This window comes from Phalaenopsis equestris, unplaced genomic scaffold (assembly GCF_001263595.1).
Source record: "Phalaenopsis equestris unplaced genomic scaffold, ASM126359v1 Scaffold000065, whole genome shotgun sequence".
NCBI lineage: Eukaryota > Viridiplantae > Streptophyta > Magnoliopsida > Asparagales > Orchidaceae > Phalaenopsis > Phalaenopsis equestris.
The window spans coordinates 300,265-311,306 of record NW_018164507.1 but is presented as its reverse complement, the minus strand read 5'-3'; the positions used below and the strand labels follow the sequence as shown (position 1 = coordinate 311,306).

The 11,042-nt window shown below is 35.7% G+C and overlaps 1 protein-coding gene and 1 pseudogene across 1 annotated transcript in view; both read left to right on the top strand.

Moving 5' to 3' along the window:
* The first annotated feature begins 2,250 nt into the window (after positions 1-2,250).
* Positions 2,251-11,042, top strand: part of LOC110019628 (pre-mRNA cleavage factor Im 25 kDa subunit 2-like) — a 31,333-nt gene continuing 22,541 nt past the window's right edge. The window contains exons 1-2 of the mRNA XM_020717368.1: positions 2,251-2,554; positions 10,524-10,569. Coding sequence (XP_020573027.1) covers positions 2,430-2,554; positions 10,524-10,569 — 171 coding nt within the window. The 5' untranslated portion in view covers positions 2,251-2,429. The remainder of the gene's footprint in view (positions 2,555-10,523; positions 10,570-11,042) is intronic.
* Positions 2,566-8,735, top strand: LOC110019627 (annotated as a pseudogene).

Below are 11,042 nucleotides of genomic sequence, written 5' to 3'. Positions count from 1 at the left end.
AGATATATTTAGAAAGCGTAATAGCTCATTCACGATTCACTTCATGCTCTCGACCATAGAAAAACATAACTTAAGTTGTATCTTAGTCGGAGCACGATCAATCCCGGTGGATTTGATCTAACCTCTTTCATATGAGTTAACATCGTTGAGTTTTTACTACAGTAAACAACCTTGGATAGGATAACAATCATTGATGGACTACTTCTGACCCATGCCATATAGGTTCGTAAGCGAGCAATGCTCCAACAAACAACCTCGGATGGGTTAACAAGTTCTCGGTGGACTTTAGTTGGCTCCTCCTATACAAGTGAACATCATCGAGTAACATTCTGATGCATAGCCTCAACAAAGTTAAAGGCCACTGGCAATTTATCCTCATGATAACCTTCTCACTTGACATTGGATATCCAATGTGCCGCACAACCGCAACGCGTCGCGTCGCTGCAACGCCCCGCCACGACCCTCCGCTGCAACACGACGCCGCGATGACTATCCGCAACGCACCGCTGTAACGCATCTCGTCGCTGCAATGCACCCCAACAACACGTCACAGTATACATCGTCGCAATACACTGCCACGACACATCACAAGAACTCTACCCCCTCTCCTTTAGCACTATTTATAGGCTGGAAAATAAATGGAGCCATTAAATGCTCAAACTATTAATGTATCATATGAATCTTCACTTCTAACATTTATGTTTACACTTATCGACAAAAGTTAACTCCCAGAAAAAAAAAAAACGTTATTATTTTATTATATATGATGTTGTGAATAGTTCACATCAGTTTGATGATGCGTTATTATTAATCAACACTTATTAGATGTGAATAAAATAGTTATTCTATATAATTTAGTTATATATATAAATTTGACATAGCCACATAATTCTTACATATTTTTTGTCACCAAAATCCATATATTTAAGTGCATGACATTCAAATTTTTAGTATTACATTAATAATATCACGATAAATACAAAGTGTATGATTTTAATATTTTCAGACGACGATGTTGATCTCGCTAAAAAATAAGGGGGCAACTGATACATTACCAACAAATTTTCATCACATGACACGAACCTCGAGCATGACATGGATCTCGAGATAATATTTTGAGTAATAAATGTTCAAATTTCAATTAAAAGTCATTCAGAGCTTCAATTTCAGGAAACTTACAGTCAAACTAACCAGTTTGATGAGATAGATCAAATGATATAAAAACTGGTCCAATCCGAATCATATAAAGCCCGAATCAAATCATTGAAACACTCTTTAAGGATTTTCAGAAGCATTTGGAACGTCAAACAGATGTCAAATCTAGCGAGTTCATAGTCAGGTCGAGCGTATCGACAAGACAAATCTAACGAGCCTGAGGTTGCTCAATTTTGACATCGTAAAGGGACTCAAATGACCATCAAACATCATCCAATTGAGGAAAACTCTCGGCCCGTTCGATCAAAATGGTTCATATTATTTCATTAATTGCACCCAGAAAACTATAAATAGAGCCCAAACCCTCACATGAGGGGAGAGATGCGTCACAGAGAACTTAAGGCTTTGAAAAAGAGTTTAAGTCCAACATCATCCCTGCCTCATCGATCACCGTCAACCATGAGTCCATGACTGATCGCCAGCGCCCACCGCCGACCACGGCTGGCTGCCGTCGACCATCGCAGATCACTGCTGACCTCTGTTTACCATCGCCAACCGAAATCAACCACTACTGATAGTCATCGACCACCGCCGACCACTGTCCGCCGTCAACCACTGCGAACTCCATCGACCACCGCTCACCGTTGTTGACTGCTGTCAACTTCTGTTGACCTCTGTCATCTATCATCAATCACCACCAACCAGACGCCGTCAGTAGACACAGTAATATGAAAATCTAGTAATCGATTCTCGTCCGTGGGACAAGAGATTTTTGTAATCATCAATCAATAGTATATTTTCGCAATTGAGTCATACCCCATGATTCTCGTCCGTGGGACAAAGGGATATGCATAGCTTGTTTCTCTTTCATCTGTGCGTGTCTTGAATTCTCGTATAATATTAAGACGATAATTCGCAACTCAACCGCTAGAGATTTTATAGCACAGACTACACCCCAACAAAATAAACAAAGATCGGCCACAAATTTTGACCAATGAATCCGCCATCGTTGAGTAATTACACAGCCTCCTAGTTCTAATTACAACTATATAATGATTAAGTAAAAATGTTTAATCCACAAATACTTCAAAACCCTCAATAGACGTTCTTTTCCAATCATAAACCATCGAAAATAAGCGCGACGCTGGCAGAAGTTTCTTCAGGCGGCGGCGGCGCTCTTCTCCCTGATTGGCGTCCCAAGACTCCCAACTCGAAACTGTGGAATTTTGCGCGCGAGTGCGCGTGAAGCAGCAGAGCAGAGCGAAGAAGGGAAGATGTTGTCCCCGACCTCGCCAGTTGTGAACGTATACCCCCTCTCGAGCTACACCTTCGGCGTGAAGGAACCGAAGATGGAGAAGGACACCTCCGTCGCCGATCGCCTCGCTCGAATGAAAGTGAAGTGAGTCTCTTTCACTGAGCAAATGCTGGATCGCAGGATTATAAGCTTTTAAATTGTGTGCTATTAGTCCTGCTCGATAAGATCCCGGTAAAAGCCTTTTTCTGTGCGAGGGTAATGATGAGAGGCATTTATCTTTTTTTTTTTTTTTTGGTAATTTGATTCTTGAAATTTTTGTAGATGTTTGGTATTGTGAGTTAGAATTATTGGACTGCTTTGGATATTGGTTTTTCTCGATCATCGCGTTCGCTATTTTTAAGGAGGCGGGGATTAGAGTCTGAAATCCTCCAGGAACTGGGGGAGGCTTTGAACTTTATTTGATGATATCGAATGGGCTTTAAGGCGAGAGCTGATGCAAAGTAGTACCCATTGATTGACCTATGTGTCTTATTTGAAGGATAGGTTAGCCTAATTCTAGAAAGTATGGTGCATTTAGGGGGTGTTTGGCTGCAACTTAGATTTAAGTTAAGTAGGATTTACTAAACCCGATAAATCCAGATATTCCAGTGACATTAAATCCAAATTATGTTTGGTATTATTTAAGTTATATCCAATTAAATCCGGAAGTGTTCTACATTTAATTTTTAGGATTTAACAACAACGGTTTGAAGATTTGAACGTTGGATGAAGATCCAAGAATATTAAGCTTGAATATCATTGTTTTTCATCTTCATTTGGATTCGAAGACCTTGTCTATTTAATTCATTACTTGTTTCTTTTGTTTTCTCTCTATCATGGACTTTTAGAAACTTAATTCCTTTCATTATCAATTAGAAATAAAAAATAAAACGTGGGAGCAAGAAATAGAAGAAAAAAATTAAACAGATTCGTCATACGGAAGAGCAGTGGCCATTAAAGAAGAAAAATAAGACAAAAGTGGGGCAGATAAAAAAAAAATATAATCAACGGAGAATCGAAGAACAAGCTGGGATGTAGGAAGAGACCTTCTCCTGTTCAACAAGGAAGAAGGAACGAAGACCTTCTTATGTGCGAAGAGGGAGTGAAGACCTTCTTCTGTGCGATGTTGTGTGACGAGCTAAGAGAAACCTTCTCTTGTGGGACGAGCTAGAAGGAAGAGATGAGGTTAGGGAAAGCGATGAGGCAGGCATTCGTCCTAATTTGTCGGCCGTTTTAAACATAATTTAAATATAAATATAACTTTTTTTTTTAAGAGCTTCATCTTGGATTTAGTAAATATGGAATTTACGTTACAACACTGGAAAAAATGGATTTAGCTGACGGTGGGATTTAGCGATGCTAAATTTATGTTTGGTGGATTTACGTTAAATCCACATGCTAATCCTCCTTAAAATAGGCTACCAAACCACACCTTATATATATATTTTTAATCCGAGACTTTATTTATTTTTGTTTTGGTAGCTTACTTTGCTCGTTTTATTTTCTATTTGCAAGAGAAGAGGGCATCATATATTATTGTAGAAGGTAATTGGTTGTTTAAGGCTGAGGTTCATAATTATTGCTTTAAAGCATCTTCAGTAGCTCTCTTCATTTCTTGTTTGGTCATGGTGCAACATAAGCGCCAAACAACCAAAATCCATGCGCCTAAAAAGGCCTTCATTCCCAAGCTTTGCCTATAAGCTTGCTTAAGCATGGGTTAAGCTAAGCTTGATCAACCTTTGGCCTAAGGCTTTGCTATGTATTAAGGTGCATATGTTAATGTGTGTTCTTTTGATTTGAGTTATTGTGTGTTCCTTCATTAAATAACTACAGTTAAAATTGTTCTTTTATTGTTTAGTATGATTTAATACTAATATTAATATCAATATCAAATAATACTTGGTAAAATACTTAGTAAAATGCCATGATTTTTTTTGAGATAAGATTTTTGAGCCTCAACCAAATTTCGAATGGTTGTTTTTTTATCTCTTTTCAAATAGAAGGAAGTCTTAAGTAGAATGATGGAAATAAATCCAAGGGAACAAATGTGTGTGTGTTTTTGTTTTTTTTAATAATTGGGTTTTGTAAAAGAAATGGATGTTAACATTTGCAAGAGAGTGAACAGAGATGAAGGGAAGATTTCCGGAAGTCCCAACTAATAGGGTGGAGGTGATCATCTCATGCTAATTCCACTTGTGTCTAGCTTTGTTTTCTAGTCTCAATTTAATTTTACTTTTTCTATTTGTATTTTTTTTAAAGTTCTTCGCCTCAAAAAGGTATGTAATTCATGAAATAACTACGCTGTTTGATTGAGATAACCATTTATTTTTTTATTTTGTTCCCTTCTTGTATTATTTTTGCAAGAAATGATCAGATTTAACTTTACTCTGCATACATCTAGCCAAATAGAAAAAGAATTCTCACATTTATTTTAAAGACAACTGAACAATTTCTCAGTATTCATAATACAAGGCACTCAAATTATCTTACATTTTTTTATACTGCATTTGTTGTTTCAATTGACCAAAGAAACCCTAAACATGTTTGGTTTAGTGTAAAGTAAAGTGTAGGATTTTATATTTTCTTGTTTGGTTTGAAAAAAAAAAAACAGAATTAATGAAAAATATGTGGTTGGTGGACGACGAAGATCAATAACCACAGGCGGTGGGTCAGGTGGGTGGAGTTCCTCAACAATGGTAACTGTGATAAGTGGGTTGCAGTGGGTGTTGATGGCAGGCAACAACTGATAGCAAGCTAGGGGTGGCTGGCAGCAGGAAAGGTGCAGTCAATTGTCGGTAGCGGGCAATCAGTAATTGAAGGGTGACAATTGATGGGCAGATAATGGCCAACAACGACAGAAGGGGGCTAGAGGAGGGCAAACAATGACAGCTACGGGTAACGGTCATCGACAAGCAACACTTTATGCAAATTCATCAAAATCTAAATACATTGAAAATGAATTAGAGAATAAATTACAAATGCAATGTAAAATCAAATACATTATAATTTTACGCTGCATGTGGAATTCATCAGACTGAACACTCAAATTCCTAAAGTTTCTGCAAAAACAATGCAATGCACTCATTTTGTAACAAACTATACATCCCGTAAATAAAATATTGTTATAAAGTTATTAGTATAAAAATACATTGAAAAACATAGAATACATAATAACTTAATAAACAAGCATTTACATTAATAATGATCAAAGAATCATTTAGACTAATTGAAGATTAATTAAAGTTTTATCTATATTCATTGATATTTTTTATGCATTAATTATGATAACTATGGCATAATTACTCAACTCATAACCAACTATAATTAGTCAAGAAGTAATTAGGGTTAGAGCAAGATGATTAAAGTTGTGTTACTATTAGTCACAAAGTAATTAACAAATCACTTAACTACTTATAGTAATAAAAATCAATAAGGCTTTTAATTTAGTTAATTCTAATATATTTAAGAATTTAATAGAACTTCAATTAGTTAATGAGTAAGTGTCTGTTTGGGGCAGCTTTTTGCTTGCGTTATGTTTCAAACCGTCATCACAATTTTGTTTGAGTAACTTTTTTTTTTGCTTGCTTTTACAAGAAGCTATTTTTTGTAGTAAGATCTGTTAGAGTGCGGTAGCTATAATAAAATTTTTGTCTTACTTTTTTTTTTAAAAATATTTATAATTCCTACAATAGTTTTTTCAAAAGGTTGCTTTTCCCATAACAATTTTATAACCAACTCTGCGAAAAGCTATAGCCTTCCTAACATACCCTAAATGCTATTTATTAAGAAAAATTCATGCTTAGTCATAAAGTATGATACCGTGATGGATTAAGCAAATGTGCTCATTTCAAAATGCAAACCAAATAATTTTCTCAGCTCATCTTAACTTACACCAACTTTTACTTTTAATCAATCAAATAACCTAGTTTTTTTTTAATCAATCAAACAAGTTAATGTTGCTTAAAGGTTTAGCTTAACTTTACATAGTTTAATGTAAACCCCAAACAAAACAGGCCATTACAAGCTTGTATAGCAAAAAATAAAAATAAAAGTTTAGTGGTTCTCAAGGAATACTGTTTAAACTTCATTTTTTCATCCTTAAATTAAATAAAAATGTTAATGTCATTCATCCCTTTAATTTTATATTCTTTTCTGCAATTGAAACCAATTTTTCTTGTAACTTAAGTGTTAGAAGTTATATTAGGAATTAATTTATTCATATGATGATTAAATTTATTTTATTGATTTGGATTTATTTCCTTTTTGATTTTAGAATTTTCTATTTTATGTTGTTTTTTTATATCCAAATAATTTATATGAACTGATTAATTGGAGATGTTAGGTGATGTATCTTTCATTTTATGTTATTTTCCTTTTTTTGTCTTTTCTATTCTAGGATTCATGTAAGAAATTTATTTATATGTCATTTCATATCAATAAAATTATTCTGTTTTATTCCGTATTATTCTGAATTTCAACATGATATCAGAGCCTTGAAAAATTTTAGAATCTCCTTCCACCGAAAAATTTCTATTCTCAACAGCCAACAACTTTTTTCATGTTGCAGGCACTTTCTCCTTTTTCAGTTTTTTTCGTCATAAATTTCCTTCTGCAGGTGCTTTTCGCTTACCTCTTATGCCTTTGTTGCAAAGCACTGCCTCGTCGCTGTCCAGTTAGTAGGCGGCCGCAGAGATGTCTTTATCGGCAACCAGAAATCTGCGGGCTGAGAAGGTCCGATACATCTTCATGAGATTCGATCTTAATGTTGACGGGGGATTGAATCGCGAAGAAGAGTTTTTTTTTTCTTTCGCTTGTGATGCTGCCAAGGCAAGCGACAACAAGTGGGCACAACCTTTTCCCCAGATCCATGTGAACCTTGGGATCTCGCTCGTGGGAGAGGGTATGGTGATGAGCGCCTGTGAGCGTTATCGTGAGGCCACTATTCTCTTCCTCAATCATTTTTCGTGCCATTAAACTACTCAGATGTGTGCTCTTTGGAGCGGGCGAGTGCCGTGGCATCGAGAAGGCTCTTAAAGAAGCTTTCTTTCTGCGTCCAGACTATGCTGATACCTACTACATCCTAGGCTCCGCCCTGCATACGATGGGTGAGGACAGGCGAGCAATTCAAGAATTTCAGAAGGCTACCGATCTCAAACCCGACCATTTAGATGCGGTGTATAACCGTGGGGGCCTGCTAATGGATGCTGAGAAGTTTGCAAGGGCGGTGGAGATGTACATTAGGTTTTTGGCTGTTTAATCCAATAGTTGCAGGGCACAACTCAACAAGGTTGTAGCTTTGTTGGGTGCCAACAAAAATAAGGAGACATTCAAGATGACCAAGTGGATGGAGGTTTATGATGCAATTGCTCATTTTAAGAGCTTCATAAGAAGAAGAAGCACTAAAAGTTAGAGGTGCTGTTGATGGGGAGGGGGAGTTTCTCGTAGTAGAACCTTCAAAAGTCAAGAGAATTTGAAGGAAAACAACTCTGAGGTAGGGTCTTGCTAATGCTTTGGAGATCAGAGCTTCCGAGAGGTTCACTAGAAAGGCAGCCTTAAAGTTGGTCCTACAAAAGGTGCTTCAGTTTCTCAAGGCAGAAACATTTCAAGTATTTGTAAAGACAATCAATCAGAAGATTTTATCGATCATGGATGCTCAAGATCTGGTCGAGTGGATTTGGGAATGATTTTCGCTGTCATTGCTCTCATTTGTTCGATTCCAACTGATAGGAGGAAAAGTGTAGTCTTTGAGGCCCTCTTATGGCGGCGACCAATGAAGGCAGGGGGACACTGATCAGATGAAGTAATGCCATATCAAGTTGTTTTGTGCAGCAGACCCTCCTCTGGAGCCTGTTCCTGCATCAGACCATTCTTTGGAGATTTCTTTCTGCAGCAAGGCGTTTTTCTGGAGTTTTTTTCCTGCATTAGGCTCTGCATAATTTTTCCCGCAGTAGACCTTTTCTCGGAAAGTTTTTTTCTACATCAGCTCCTCTGTAATCTTTCCTGCAACTGACCCTCATTTGGAGCTTTTTCTGCAGCAGACCCTCTTCCAGAGTTTTTTTTTTTGTATCAGGCTCTTCTCCGAAGTTTTTTTTTCCCTGCAACAAGCTTACCTCTAAAGCTCTTTCTTTTTTTTGCAGGTCATAACTTGCAATTTTTTTTCTGCAGATTGTCTACTTTCCTGCAAGCTCCTTCGCAATATTACCTGCATAAGCCTTTCGCCTACCTACAAACATTGTAGGAACTATAGTTAAAGAAAGCCGCAATCAACTAGAAGTCATTTTTTCCTGCAGGTTGTCTACTTCCCCGCAAACTCCCTTAGAACATTCATTGTAGGAGCTTTCTGTCTACCTATAGATACTACAGGAACTGCAGTAAAAAACAATCGCAGTTGTTTACTTTTCTGCAAACTCCCTTGCGGTATTACTTGTATGAGCCTTTCGCCTACCTAAACACCGCATAAACAACAATTAAAGACAACCTAAGTGTCTAATTCTCTGCAAACTCTTCTGTAGCATTATCTCTAAGAAGCTTCAGCCTACTTACAAACACTGCAGAAACTACAGTCAAAGACAACCGCAGTACGGGATAAAGACTTCAAGTTCTATCTCACAGTTTATTTCTCTCCCATTGTTTGATGGTTTCAAATCCAAGTTGAACATGTTTTTCAACCATGTTTCAACTTGAGGGGGAGAGTTAAAAGTTATATTAGGAAATAATTTATTCTTATGAGTATTAAATTTATTTTCATGATTTGGATTTATTTTCTTTTCTATTTTAGGTTTTTCTATTTTATGTTATTTCCTTTATCTGCAAATAATTAATATGAATTGATTAATTGAAGATATTAGGTGATATATCTTTCCTTTCATGTTATTTTTGTTATTATCTTTTCTATTCTAGGATTTATGAAAGTTTATTTATACCTATTTCATATCAATTAAATTATTCTGCTTTATTCCGCATTATTTTGAATTTCAACAATAAGATTGTTTTGAAGTTTTTTCATATGCATAAAGCTATTTTTTTTCGGGGAAAAGCACACGTTGGAGAGCAATGAAAATGATAAAAATTGAAAAAATAATCTTTTAACTGTAAAACTAGGAAAAGGACACAAGAGAGTTGGTGAGATTCACCTACATGACATCCACCATTATAATAAAGATAAATGCTCTACTATATTTGCAAGCCCCAAATGTCCCCTTTTTTGTCTCGTTTGATTCCTGCTCTATCTTCACTATCTTTAATTCTTCTTATTACCTCTTTCTTGATTATTAAAACAATAGCTAAAAATCCGAAGTATAAAGAGATCTCACGATGGAATAATTTTATCTATTATATTTGTATTTACTCTAATCCGATGTTATATAACATGCAATCTATTAATATACCTTTTCTTCTTCCACTTTGCTATAACTGCATGGTACTCTAAGCTTCTTATCTTTCCTTAACTATTAAGCCCGCTCTTAGCCGTTGTTCTCCTTGCCGACTCGTACCACAATACATCAGGACTTGGCCTATTTCTACCTCTTTCACCAGCAAAGATGTTGGCTGCCAATAGCTTAGTGCTTATAGAGATTCTCGGCTCAGAGGGCAGCTTTATTTTTTTGGGGCATTTACATACATATCACACAATTCTTATGCATTTTTATATATCGAACACCTAAACATTCATATTTGAATGCATACCAACCAATTCTTCAACATCACATCAAAAATACCACCATCACTATCTTTTTAAAGTGAAAAAACACTTTTTCATGCATATGTTTTTGACACCAAGGTGCATAATTGTAAATATTAAACTTGGGTGTTAGATATGTAAATACATAAGAATTGTGTGGTATGCATGTAAATTTCCTTTCTTCTTAATGGAAGTGCTTAACATATATCTGGTATTAATGCTTAGAAATTCTAACAACACCTTTTTTTATTAAACTTTACGTGAGTCTGATGTCAAGTCTATTAGTTTAGACATATTCTCTTATCTTTCTTTTAGCTTTCGATTGTTTGGGTCCTGTGAACCATAAAATCTTGAATCATGGTTAGCATTAATGAATTTGTTGTTATGAGCTAGTTATATGAAGGAGGGAATGAGGACAAGTGTTGAAGCAATCCTTCTGGTAAGTTCATTGTGTTTGATTTTGAACTGTTTTGTTTCTTTCAATTTTTGAGATTAAGCTTTACATTTTAAACAGTCTTGATTTGTAATTTAAATTTCTTTGACTATAGGTCTTGGTTGATAATCGGTTTTTTTAGACACCCAAATGGAGCTTGCAGTCCTATTTATTCTTCATATTTTCTTTAATATGAGAACTGCTACTGCTAAGTATATCAGTCTTTATAATTGTCTGCAATCTCCGTCGATGTTTGTGACAATTTTTTCGCGCTTTTTTACATGGCACAACTCTTTATGTTAGATTGAGAATTAATGTTTAAATCTTAAGCTGAAAGATATAGTTTATCAAAGTGGCACAATGTTCGGTTTTATTTGTTTGGAGATTTACGTCATTCCACTTAATTCTTTTGTATTTACATATCTAAAACCTAAACATCAATTTTTACATACATGCCGCCACCTTATCTATGAATGAAA